A 13,795-nucleotide genomic window follows, 5' to 3' on the forward strand; every position below is an offset into this window, starting at 1 on the left:
TGATTTGTCTGGAACAGGGTAGCACAGTGTCCTGCTGTGTTATAGCTCCTGGCCTTACTGTGATTTGTCTGGAACAGGGTAGTACAGTGTCCTGCTGCGTTATAGCTCCTGGATTCAGTGCAAACCTCCACTGTTGCTTGGGTACTTGAAATATTCTCCCTGTTGCCGCAAGAGCTCCCTCAGCATGCCCGGTCAGCTAATTGTATCCCAGAGATGAGGTGACTTAGAGCAGGTAAATCCCAAAGTGAGCCAAAGGGGAGTTGATGGGCTTTTGCTGGGGTAAATTGGTTTATTATCACTTAGCGAGAACAGTGAAAACTTTGTTTTGCATGCCATCCATAAAGACCATTTATTACAGCAGTGCTTTGAGGTAGAACAAGGGAAGAACAATAACAGAACGAGGTGTGACAGTCACAGAGTGCAATGCGGGCAGACAGTGAGGTGCAAGGTCATAATGAGGCAGATTATGAGATCCGGAGCTCGTCCTATATACGAGGGGATCATTCAGTAGTGGGTTAGAAGCTGTGTTTGATTTTAGTGATGTCTGCTTTCTGGCTTCTGTGTCTTCTGCTTGCTGAGTGGAGGACAGAGAATGTCTGTGGTGGATGGGGAATATTCATTGTGTTGGCTACTTTACTGAGACAGCGTCCATGGGAAGGAGGCTGATGTCCACAATGTGCTGAACAGTATCTACAACCTTCTGCAGTTTCTTGCATTCACAGGCAGAGCAATTGCCTTATCAAGCCACGTTGCACCGGATTGCATGAGTTGCCGCAGCCATGGGCAATGGGAGCAATTGGACAGCAGATTCTGCACAGCATGACCCTTGTGGGCTGAATGGTCTCCTGAGTTGTGATAAATTAGGAAGGAAGCACTGAGCATTGTGTTTGACTCACTGGAAAATATCAGCCGCCTTTTCCAATAATGGAGAGAGAGCTGAGGCATGGAGTGAAAATTCCAGGACTGCTCCACAGTCTCTCTCCATAAAAGGCTGTTGAACGATACACAGTTTACCAGTTGGTATCTGATGCAGGTTTTAATAGCTGTTTCGAGCAGTGGAGTTCTGAAAGGTACTTGATGAGTGACTTTACAAAGGTCTGCTTTTCATATCCTGAAATGAGCAGCAGGGCATGGTTCCAGGAAAGTAGAAAACACTTGATACTTTCCAATGTTTAACATACTTCATTGTTACAGATTATAGAATTAGCCCTGACTTTCTCACCCGGGTAGTTACTTTCAGACAGAACGACACATACAAAATGCTGGAGGAACCCAGTAAGTCAATTAGCAGCTATAGAGAAGAATAAACAGTCAACGTTTCAGGACAAGGCCCTTTATCAGGATTAGAAGGGGGAAGCCAGGATGAGGAGGGGAGGAGTGCAAGCTGGCTGGTAACAGGTGAGGGGGAGGGGGAGTAGTTTGGGGAGGGGAAGGATGAATTAAGAAGATGCGAGGTGATAGACGGAAAAGGTAAAGGGCTGAAGAAGGAGGGATCTAATAGTGGGCCAAGAAAGAAAGGGAAGGAGGGAGGTGATGGGCAATTGGAAGAAGAGAAGAGGTGCCCTCATGGCAATAGAGCCAGCCATGGACAGAATGGGTAGTTGAATTGAAATGGCAGCCACTGGGAGATCCTGCCATTTACACCTTCCCCCTCACCTGGTCTCCTCAGTCATCTTGCCAGCTTGTACTCCTTCCTGTCCTCCACCCTATTCTGGCTTCTGCCCCATTCCTTTCCAGTCCTCATGAAAGGCTCAGCCCAAAGCATTAACCTCTTTATTTCCCTCCATGGATGCTGAGTTTCTCCAGCATTTAGTGTGTGCTGCTGAAGATTTTCAACATTGTAGAAAGTTGTGTTTATCATCGGACAGAGTATTGGGACAGGAGCTGGGATGTCATGTTATAGTTGTAAAGGGCATTGCCATGTGTGGAATATTGTATGCAGTCCCAGTCTCCATCCAAAAGGAAGGATGTGATTAAGCCAGAGAAATTGCAGAAAAGATTCACTAGGATGTTGCCTGGACTGGTAGGTTTGAGCCTGGATAGGCGGGTTTGAGCCTGGATAGGCTAGGATGGTTTTCCCTGTGCTGAAGAAGAGGGGTGACTTTAGAGAGGCTTATAAAATAATGAGGGATATACATAAGGTGAATGGTCACAGTCTTTTTTGATAAGAGTCTAAAACTAAGAGGTCATAAGGTGAAAAGGGAGGGATTTAAAGCAAACCTAAACAGCAACTTTTCACACAGGCCATGGTGAGTATAAGGAATGAGCTGCCAAAGGAAATGGTTGAGGCAGGGATAATAATATCAACTAAGAAGCACTTGAATAAGTACATGGACAAGAGGGGGTTGGATGGTGTGGTATGTGGTATAGGGACTGATTTACAATATTTAAAAAGACATTTGAATGGGTACATGGATAAGAAAGGTTTAGAGCAATATGAGCCAAATGCAGCATTCGGGACTAGCATAGGAAGCTAAAGGTTGAGCTTTAGAGGTTGATAGGAGGGGTATAGGTAAGGTACATGATCAATGTTTTCATTGGGTGGGGGGGGCACAGGTTTAAGGTGAGAGAGGGAAGATTTAAAGGGGACCTGAGGGGCAAGCTTTTCACAGAGCTTATGCACAGAGGAAACGGTAAAGGCGAGTACAATTACAAAATTGTAAAGGTACACAGATGGGAGAAGTTTAGAGGGATGGGGGTCAAACAAAGGCAAATGGGACTAGCTTAGTTGGGAAACTTGGCCGGCGTGAGTCACAGCCTTAGTTTCGATCTTATGGGTGACTCAGTCCCACACAGTAACCTAATGCAGTTTTTTGTTTAAATGTCACAGGGTCTCAAGGCAGCAGACAACGATCCCACTGCACCTCCTTATGACTCACTGCTGGTGTTCGACTACGAGGGGAGTGGTTCCACAGCAGGATCATTGAGCTCCCTCAACTCCACGAGTTCTGGTGGAGACCAGGACTACGATTACCTGAATGACTGGGGGCCACGGTTCAAGAAGCTGGCGGACATGTATGGCGGAGGCAGTGACCTCTAGGGCCTTGGTTCCTCCCCCTCCCCCCCACCCCACCGGGATCAAATGTTGCTGACTACGAACTTTTAACCGATTTATTCCCAGCAGAAGCAACAAACATACATACACATCACACTCACGAGGTAAAGGCTAGGCTTTAACTCACTAGTCAGTTATAACAGGCGCTTGTCAAAAGCTTTGGTGTAGGTTGCAAAGTTTGCATCAGCGGGATAATCGGTAAATTGACACTGTTTTAAGGAGAGAAATTAATTGGTTATAAGAGCTCTGTCACACTTGAACTTCAAAGTACAGAAGCACTGGGACGTTGTGCCTTTTTGTACACTTTTTGATCTGATTCATTAGAGTTAATTTACATGCTTTAACAATAACTGTGACATTTTTTGAAGTGATTATCTCTTTTTTTTCTGCTGCCCCTCCTCAGGTGAAAATGGGGATGGGGGAAAACATGGTTTAGGAAATAATGAGCTGTTCTCTGCTTTTTTTAGTTTTAAGAAAGATGCTAAGAACACCAAATTTCGTAAACCTGCTGTCCGTTTTATTAAGCGTGGAAGGTCAGCCAGTGATCCATCGGATTCCTGTTTTGGAAGTGCTAAAGTTTAACTTGGGTTGAGTAGAGAGTTAAATGGTGGAGATCACCGCCTGGATTTATAATGGGGCCTTTTAGATTTTGTCTTCTCGATGGGGTTTGGGGTTGGGAGCAGAAGTTTACATTTGGGAGGAAGAGTTTGTGTTCCAGACTCAAGCCAAGACCTGATACTGACATTTCTTTTTGGTTGTTTTTTTTGTTTTAAATCCACTGTATAAAATGAAAGTGTACATAATGTTAAAAGCTGTAGTCGACAAGATCTTCGGGACATGTTTGAGAAAAAAAATTTCAAAAAGAAAAAAAAAATTGAGCGATTCCAAGGAATTTTTGTTGCATGTTTTTCCCCTGACTGGGTGAACCTAGCGATGGAAAACACTTCTGGAGAACATGATTGTTGACCGATTTGAGACGTAGATAGACCATGACAATGATGACTATTTTCTTTGTAATTCTTAACTAGCACAAGCATTTTACATAATTTGTACCAAAAAGCAACAGGGGTGGGGTTGTAGCTGGAGCACTAATTAATGAAGCAAGAGGGAGTAGCAATGGTGTTGGCAATTTTCGTGCACCTGGAGTATTGCACCTCTGCCCCTGAAATAAATTAAAGGCTACTTTTTTGATTTTTTTTTGCTGTTGGCTTTATTTTGTGAACATATCTGAAGAATTTTACATTTATCATTTTACAGCCTCATTGTTGCTTCTAGAATGTGGAACAAAGTGAAAGATCTACTGTGTGACCAGAAGACCAACATAGAGGGTGAATAAGCTGTAAATATGACTTAGTATTGTCACACGTGCCAGGGTACAGTCAAAAGCTTTGTTCTGCATGCCATCCATCTGGATCACTTCATCACAATGCATTGAGGTAGTCAAGGGAAAAACAATAACAGAATTCAGAATAAAGTGTGACATTTACAGAGAAAGTGCAGTGCAGACAGACAATAAGCTGCAAGGCCATAACGAAGTAGATTGTGAGGTCAAGTCCATCTTATCATATGGACCATTTAATAGTCTCTGGACAGCAGGATAGAAGCTGTCTTTGATCCTTGTACCTTCACACTTTCATATCTTCTGCCCAATGGGGTGGGGGGGGGAGAAGACAAAATGGAAGAGGCAAAATGAAGGATTTAAGAAGGAGGCAACGTGGAAAGGGGAGGTGCATAAAAGTTGTGATCAGTTCAGGAGTGTGATAGCAGCGGGGAAGTAATTGTTCTGGAATCTTGTCTTTCAATCACCTGCATCTTCTGCTGGAAGGTAGAGAGAAAAGGGAATGGCCAGGGTAGCAGGCTTCCTCACTGATTCCTCACCGGATGAAAAAGGACTGGGTGGAAGGATGTGACAGGCCTGTGATAGGAAGGGCAGTGCTTTAACACTCTGAAGGTCCTGTCAGTCCAGAGCAGAGTAGTTGTCACACCAGGCTGAGATGCAACCTGTCAGGATGCTGTCTATAATGTTTCTGTATAGAGATTTGTTCGAAAGAATTCTTGTGGACTTGTCAAATCTTTTCAACATGGAGGGTCCAGGTGAGATTGCTGGTGATGTGGATGCCAAGGAACTTGAATCTGTTGACCATCTCTACAGCTGCTCCTTCCATGAGTACATGGTTTTGGTCAGCCCTCCCCCACCCTCCACTTCCGAGTCAACAAGCAGCTCTTCTGTCCTGCTGATTGCTGCTCGGATGCCATAACACACAGTTTGCCATCTCTTTCCTGTGCTCAATCTCACGTTGTTAAAGATAGAGTTGGTGCTGTATCCAGCCGCACAGAGTAGAGCAGGGACTGCCCAGACAACCCTGGGGAGTGGGGTGGATGAAATGCTATGACCAGTGCAAGACGGCAGTCGGCCAGTTGCAGATAAGGGCCCCAAGACCAAGGTCCTGGGTGTTGAGGTGAGTTTATTTTAATACTGGAATTGATTTATTATTGTCACACATACAGTGAAAAGCTTGTCTTGCATGCTTTCATTCAGGTCAGATCATTACACGGTGCACTGAGCATAGAACAAGTTAAATACAGTATAGCAGCCACAGAAAAGGTACAGCTTACACAGTGAAAGTTCATAATACAGTAGGTTGAGGTCAAGAGTCCATCTTGAATAGAATCTATCCTTGGACTTGGTGATATGTGCTTTCAGGCTTTTGTATCTTCTGCTTGGTGGGATGGGGAGAGAAGAGAGAATGTCCTGGATGGACGGGGTCTTTGATTTTGCTGTCTACTGAGGCAGTGAGAAGTGTAAACAGAGTCCATAGAGTGGAAGCTAGTTCCTATCTTGATCGGAGCTGTGCCCACAACTCTGCAGCTTCTTGTGGTTATGTGCAGAGCATTTGCTATACCAAGCCGTGCTGCTAATACCAAGCTTATTTTGTGCTGTGGTGATGAAGGCTGAGCTACACTCAGTGAATAGCAAGGTTATCCAGCACTGAATGCAGTGCACGAGAGATCTCCATTGACATGGATGATGTGGAATGCTAGTAATTCCATACATTGAACAAGAACGTTAAAAACTGGCAAATGCGATTTTTTAAAAGAGATTACAAATAAAAAAAAATCTAGGTGCTGAAAATTTGAATTAAATCAAATTTAATGCAAATACTTTGCAGTACAGGCAGTATCTGGGAGAGTGAGGAGTTATCAATGATCAAGAACGGACTTCCTTTCTCTAAAGATGCCTGTTGATTATCTACAATATTTCCTGTTTTTACTTCGAAAAGGAATTGGATTGATGTTTGAGAGGAACATTCTGTGCTGATCTAGCCCATAGGAAGGATATGATTATGCTGGAGAGAATGCAGAGGATATTGATTGGATTAGGGTTCTTGAGTTACGAGGAGAGAATGGATAGGCTGGGTTTGTTTTCCCTGTAATGAAGAGGTCTGAGGTATGACCTGATAGAGGTATAATTATGGGAGGCATTGATTCTCGTCATTGTTTTGCTGATTGTCAAGGGAGAATCAGAAACGAGGGCGTAGACTTAAAGTGAAAGGATCCGAGTGGCAAGATTTTTTTACACAGGTAGTAATTAATATGTGGAACTCACTGCAAGAGGAGGTGTGGAATCAGACATGATTATTGTGTTTAAGGGACAAATACACAATGCAAGCTATAGAAGGGGACAGCCCTCCTGTGCCCCCAATGCAGCCTCCTCTACAGTGGTGAAACCCAATACAGACTAGGGGGCCACTTCTTGGGCACCTTCACGCTGTCTGCCACAAAAGGCAGTGGCTACCCATATTAATTCAACTTCCCATTTCCAATCTGACTAGTCTGTCCACTGCCTTCTCTACTGACATGATGAAGAAAAACTCAGGTTGGAGAAGTTGACACTTCTGGATAGCTTTCAATCTGATGGCATGAACATTGATTTCTCTAACTTCCAGTAATTGCTAACCCCTCCTTCTGCCCTTTTTCCATTCCCCGTTCTGGTTACCCTTTCAATCCATCTCTTTTCCTCACTTGACCATTACCTTCCTCTGGTTCCTCATTTCCTTCCTTCCATAGTCCACTTCCACTGTCCCTTCCTATTAGATGAAGGGTCTCGGCCTGAAATGTGTTTATTCCCTCTGTAGCTGTTGCCTAACCTGCTGAGTTCCACCAGTATTTTGTGTGTGTGTGTGGCCTAATATGGGCAAATGAGATTAGTTGATGGGTAAAAAGCTCAGCATGGATGTGATGGGCTGAAGGGCCTGTTTCTGTGCTGCACTCTGCAATAATAAGCAATCTATTGGGAGAGAGCAGGGGGTGAAAACTGTTGGAACTCCTCTGCAGGGAGCTGGCACTGTCCTGATGGGCAAATAGTATCCTGAGTTATTTAGACTTCTAGCAGCTAGAGAACAAAGTACCAATTTAATGGCATGGCCCCCACAGCATGGAGCAGTGCAGCACAATATAAGCCCCTTGGCCCACGATGTGCTGACCATTTTACCCACTCTATCCCCTCTTTGTCAATCATCCGTATGTCCTATTGTCACAATATGTCAACAGTGGACTTGCATCAGGCTGCTGTTTATTCACTACAGCTCAGTGTTCAACATAATCATACCCTCAGTTTTAATCTAAAAGCTCCAAAACTTAGTCCTCTGTACCTCCCTCTGCAACTGGATCCTTTGACTTCCTCACCAGGAGGACAGGGTGCAGATTGGAAACATTATCTCCTCCTCACTGATGATCAACATTAGTGCACCTCAAGGGTGTGTGCTTAGCCCACTGCTCTACTCTCTCTACATCCACGACTGTGTGGCTAGGCACAGATCAAACACCATCTATAAATTTGATACAACTATTGTGAGAGTTTCAGATGGAGACAAGGAGGCATACAGGAGTGAAATAGTGAGATAGATCAGCTGGTTGGTGTTGCAGCAACAGCCAGCCATGCGCTCAGTGTCAGTAAGACTAAGGAATTGAATGTCGACTTCAGGAAGGGTAAGTTGAGAGAACACACACTAGTAGTCATCAAGGGAGCAGAAGTGGAAAGGGTGAGCAGTTTGAAGTTCTTGGGTCTCAACATGCTGATACAATTACAAACAAGACATGACAGCAGCTATATTTCATTAGGAGTTTGAGGAGAACTAGAATGTCACCAAAGGCACTCGCAAATTTCTACAGATGTACCGTGGAGAGCATTTTAACTGGCTGCATCACAGTCTGGTGGGGGGGGGGGGGGCACTGCATGGGATCAAAATCAGCTGCAGGAAATGGTAAACTCAGCTCTATCATGGGCACTAGCCTCCCCAGCACCCATCATTTCGAACCCTCATCACCTAGGTCATGCCCTCTTATTGTTACCATCAAGGAGGATGTGCAGGAGTCTGAAGACACCAACTTTTCAGGAACAGCTTCTTCTCTACCATCAGACTTCTGAATGGACTGAACCCATGAACACTTAATTCGTATTTTTCCTCATCATTTTTTTACACTACTTGCACTAATTTGTTGTATATACTTATTGTAATTTATAATTTTTATGATAATGTATTGCATTGTACTGCTGCCACAAAACAAATCTCACAACATATTCTGGTGGAATTAAACCTGATTCTAAGTGTCCCCTTAAGGTCCCTAATTTATCAGCCTCTACCACCAACATCAGCAGCATGTTCCAGACACTGGAAAATGCACAAAAATCAGAATCAGGTCTATTATCACTTAAATATGTTGTGAAGTTACTTGTTTTACAGTACAGTGCAAGCAAAATTTACTGTTCAATGGTGAGGGTCCTTAGTGATGCTTGCCAATTTTTAGAGGCACTAGCTTTTGAAGATGTTCACAGTGGTAGGGTAGTTGTGCCCATTATGGAACTGGCTGGGTCTACAGTCTTGTGATTCTGCGTACTCGATATTCAAGGCACACCTCCACAGTTTTGCTATCAGAAAGGCATGATTGATAGAAAGTACAATAACCAAAAATGGACATGGGAAAGTAGTTTCCTTTGAATTCAATAATATGGGAGCTCATTCATGTGTTTAGCTGTTTATAGATTGGTTGTTCATAACGGAGGGACAGTTTGCAGTACTATTTGCTCAATTTGGAACCCAATCATCCTCTGCCTTATCTTTGGGTGGCAAAAATAGGAAAACAGATTATTATCTGAATGGTGGCCGATTAGGAAAAGGGGAGGTGCAACGAGACCTGGGTGTCATTATACACCAGTCATTGAAAGTGGGCATGCAGGTACAGCAGGCGGTGAAAAAGGCGAATGGTATGCTGGCATTTATAGCGAGAGGATTCGAGTACAGGAGCAGGGACGTACTACTGCAGTTGTACAACGCCTTGGTGAGACCACGCCTGGAGGATTGTGTGCAGTTTTGGTCCCCTAATCTGAGGAAAGACATCTTTGCCATAGAGGGAGTACAAAGAAGGTTCACCAGATTGATTCCTGGGATGGCGGGACTTCCATACGAAGAAAGACTGGATGAATTGGGCTTGTACTCGTTGGAATTTAGAAGATTGAGGGGGGATCTGATTGAAACGTATAAGATCCTAAAGGGATTGGACAGGCTAGATGCAGGAAGATTGTTCCCGATGTTGGGGAAGTCCAGAACGAGGGGTCACAGTTTGAGGATAGAGGGGAAGCCTTTTAGGACCGAGATTAGGAAAAACTTCTTCACACAGAGTGGTGAATCTGTGGAATTCTCTGCCACAGGAAACAGTTGAGGCCAGTTCATTGGCTGTATTTAAGAGGGAGTTAGATATGGCCCTTGTGGCTACGGGGGCTAGGGGGTATGGAGGGAAGGCTGGGGCGGGGTTCTGAGTTGGATGATCAACCATGATCATAATAAATGGCGGTGCAGGCTCGAAGGGCCGAATGGCCTACTCCTGCACCTATTTTCTATGTTTCTATTTACTGTCTATAGTTGTCCAAATGCATCTTGAACTATTATTTATTTTTTAGTTAGAGATAAGCATGGTTATGGGTCTTTCCAGCACAAGGAGCCTCCACTGCCCAATAGCACCCACATGATGATTAACCTGCACCTTTGGAATGTAGGAGGAAACCCACGCAGCAGTGGAGAGAATATGCAGACTTCCAGACAGTGGAATTGAACCGAGAAACCTGGTTTCTGGCACTGTAATAGCCTTACACTAATGGCTACACTGTCATGCTCCCCTCCTGCTTTTTCACCACCCCTCTGGCAGGGAGTTCCCAATGTCAATCATTAGCCTAGCCTCAAATCCAGGAACACCCTGGTGAATCTCCTCTGCAATCTCTCCAACACAATCACACCTTAGCATAGAATAGTACAGCACAGGAACAGCACCTTTGGGCCCACATATCTGTGTCAAGACCGGTGCTGGAACTAACCCCTTTTTCCTGTACGTGATCCATATCTCTCCATTCTCTGCATATTTATGTGCCTGTCTTAATGGCCTCTCAAACACCACAAACCTGGTAGTAGACGCCTGTTCCAGACACTCCCTATATTAAAAAAATGTCCCACACATCTCCTTTAAGCATTCACCTTCTCATCTTAAATTAATGTCCTTGGATTTTACTTTTCTGCTTTGGAGGAAAAAGATTCTAATTCTGACTCTCTACCCTGTTCCTGCCTCTCATAATAGTATTTTCTAGTCTCCCATCAGCCTCCAGCACTCAGGCAGAAACTACCCAAGTTTGTCCAACCCCTCTTATAGTTTCTACCCTCTAATCCAGGCAGCATCAAACCTCTTCTGCACTCTCTCCAAACCTCCACATTCTTCCTGTAATAGGGCAACCCAGAACAGCACAAAATACTCCACATGCGGCCTAACCAAGTTTCATCATCATCATCAGGTGCCGTGCCCAGTTTGAGATTTGACTGCCATGGCCCACATACTCCTGTTTCGGGTCAAGTGGATCAATTCATTGGTATTCATTTCCAGTTCCCTCGCTGCTGTCTCCATCATCATTTGTCTTTGTCTTCCTCTTGTTTTCTTCCTTTCAATCATTCCTATAATTATCGTACATTCTAACTCCTCTTTCCTAATCACATGTCCAATGAAGTTGCGTTGCCTTTTCATGATCTCATACATTATTTCTCTTTTTGTGTTTGCTCTGTTCATGACATCCTCATTAGATATTCATTTTGTCCATGATATTCTTTGCATCCTCCTCAAAAACCACATCTCTGCTGCTTCAATTCGTTTCCTCATATTACTAGATATTGTCCAACATTCTGAGCCATATAACATAACTGGATAAATGTAACAATTCAGTACTCTGAGGCGGGTTGTCATGCCTAGTTTACTCTTCATTCTCGTAAAGGTGTCTTTTGCCATCCCTATTCTTCTTTTGATGTCCATGTCACACCCGCCATCTGATGTCACCCAGCTTCCTAAGTAGCAAAAGTTTTATAGAACTGCAAAAAGATTTGCTCATACTCAACCCTTGACCAGTGAAGTCAAGCATGCCGTAAGCCTACTCTCTCACCCGATTACGTGCGTGGCTATTTTCAGGGGACTATGGAGTTGGATTCCCGAAATCCTGTTGTACATCAGTACTGTTAATGGTCCTACCATTAAATGAATACATCCCCCACTCTTCACCTTCCAAGATGCAATACCTCACACTTGCTCAGATTGACCTGCCATCTACCATTTCTCTGCCCTTGCCTTCAGCTGACAGTCCTCGACACTGTCCACAGCACTACTAGACTTTGCGTTGTGTGAAGAAATCTATTTGTTTTTCTGTTCTTCTGTGTGATGGATTCCCATGTCCATCTGCCCTCACCCCAAACAGCAGTTCAACATCTGTAGTGAAGTACAATAGCTGGGACAAGCTGATGGAATTTCTCCCCCCAGCAAATATGCTTCACACCATGAGCTTCTTATCAAGAGGTTGTGCTTGTAAGTTGTAGTGTTAATGGAAGGAGCTATATGGATGGCATCTCCCTGCTGTAATAGCTCAGCTGTCAGGTTGAATTTACTATATCGGATGCTGGATGATGTGAGTCACAGAACCTTTCATAACTATGTTGAAAGCAGGTATCAATCAATGCAACAAAGTCCACTCAACGTGTTTTTAAAGAGTTGTAAATATCAGAATGTATTTCCAGGAAAGAGTCTGCTCAAACACTCTACAAAAGGTCAGATGGTAGTAAAGGAATATTGTTTCTCTGCAACCTTCCACTTTTACTGGACGGCAATGAAATATTTCCAAAGCACCATCAACCTGCCAAAGGACTCCACCTTGTATTCTTCATACCATTCTTCAGTAAAGAAGTATGCACTGAACCCATCTGCCTGCAAATGATGCATATCCATACATATGTGTCTATCTAACTGCTTCATGAATGCCACTATCATATTTGTTTCCACAGCTGCCCCCAGGAGCCTGTTCCAGGCACCCACAGTGTAAAGAAAAAAAGCCCCACACACCCCCTTTAAACTTTATCTCTCTCACCATCAACATAGAAACCCTATAGCACAATACAGGCTATTCAGCCCACAATGCTGTACTGAACATGTACTTACTTTAGAAATTACCTAGGGTTACCCACAGCTCTTATTTTTCAAAGCTCCATGTATCTACCCAAGCGTCTCTTAAAAGACCCTATTGTATCCACTGAAGCTGTGGCCTCCAGCATTAAAGGTAACCATTCTGTGTGAATACCTCATCATGAAGCACTGTCTTTTGAAGATGTCCTCGATGGAGGGGCAGCAAGTGCCCATGTTGGAGCTGGCTAAGTCTACAAACCTCTGCAGCTTTTCTCGATCCTGTGCATTGGACTATTGGAGCCTCCAAACCAGACTGGGACGCAACCAGTCAGAATGCTCTCCACAGTACATCTGGAAATTTGCTGGTGGGGAGTCTCCTCATCATAGCTGGGAAAGTGAGAAAGTTAGCTTTAATTTTAGGGTGGATGGGAGAACAATGGATGTCTCTAACCCTGAAGTTGATGGAGCCATCTGGTTGTGAGATTAATGAATGCATTGGGAAGGAGAGGCAGGAAGCAATGACTACAGGGGTTTGTGACTCTGGATGATTGGAAAGTAAGAGGTGAATGATCTTCTACCACCCCAGAAGCCAAGCAGTCTTTCCAGGTGAAGCAGTGATTCACTTGTGCCAGTGAGTCTGTTCTCTGACACTGGAGAAACCAAACATGGGATAGGTGCTCTCGTTGCAGAACCACTTGCAGAAGTGGCCCTGAGCTCCCCATCATCTGTCACTTTAATTCTCTGTCCTTCTCCCACTTTGTTGGCTGGTGGTGTAGTGGTATCTGCACCAGACTTCAAGGTGAGTGGTCCCAGTTTAAATCCAGTCGGCTCTTTGAATGTTCTCCATCCGTGCTGGGTTGAGCATCGAGTTAGCAACTCAGCCTCGTGGGGAAAAAACAGATAAAAGTGCTAAAGAAATGGTCAGGATGCCTCCTGATGAGCCACAAGGCACTGAAGTGAATAACCACTCCCACTTTGACCTATCAGTCTATGACCTTCTGCCCTGGTACAGTTGTCCATTTCAAGCCTGAGGACAGAAGCTCATCTTCTGTTTGAACATTCTCTCCCACGTACCCTCTCGCACCTTCTTACACTTACTCACTCTCACTCCACATTGTTCTCCACATTCTGTCTCTCCCTCTTGTCTCTCTCTCTATTTATCCATCTCCCCCCTCCCCATGATTCTTTTCTTCTCTCTTTCCCCACACACACTTTTTCCATCTCTCACTACCTCTTCTTTCTCTCTCTAATTTTATTTCT

The 13,795-nt window shown here is 44.2% G+C and overlaps 1 protein-coding gene across 1 annotated transcript in view; it reads left to right on the forward strand.

Moving 5' to 3' along the window:
* The window catches only part of LOC134352777 (cadherin-2-like), a 210,090-nt gene extending 205,845 nt beyond the window's left edge, over nt 1-4,245 (forward strand). The window contains exon 16 of the mRNA XM_063060225.1: nt 2,831-4,245. Coding sequence (XP_062916295.1) covers nt 2,831-3,040 — 210 coding nt within the window. The 3' untranslated portion in view covers nt 3,041-4,245. The remainder of the gene's footprint in view (nt 1-2,830) is intronic.
* The last annotated feature ends 9,550 nt before the right edge of the window (nt 4,246-13,795 follow it).

This window comes from Mobula hypostoma, chromosome 1, assembly GCF_963921235.1.
Source record: "Mobula hypostoma chromosome 1, sMobHyp1.1, whole genome shotgun sequence".
Lineage (NCBI taxonomy): Eukaryota > Metazoa > Chordata > Chondrichthyes > Myliobatiformes > Myliobatidae > Mobula > Mobula hypostoma.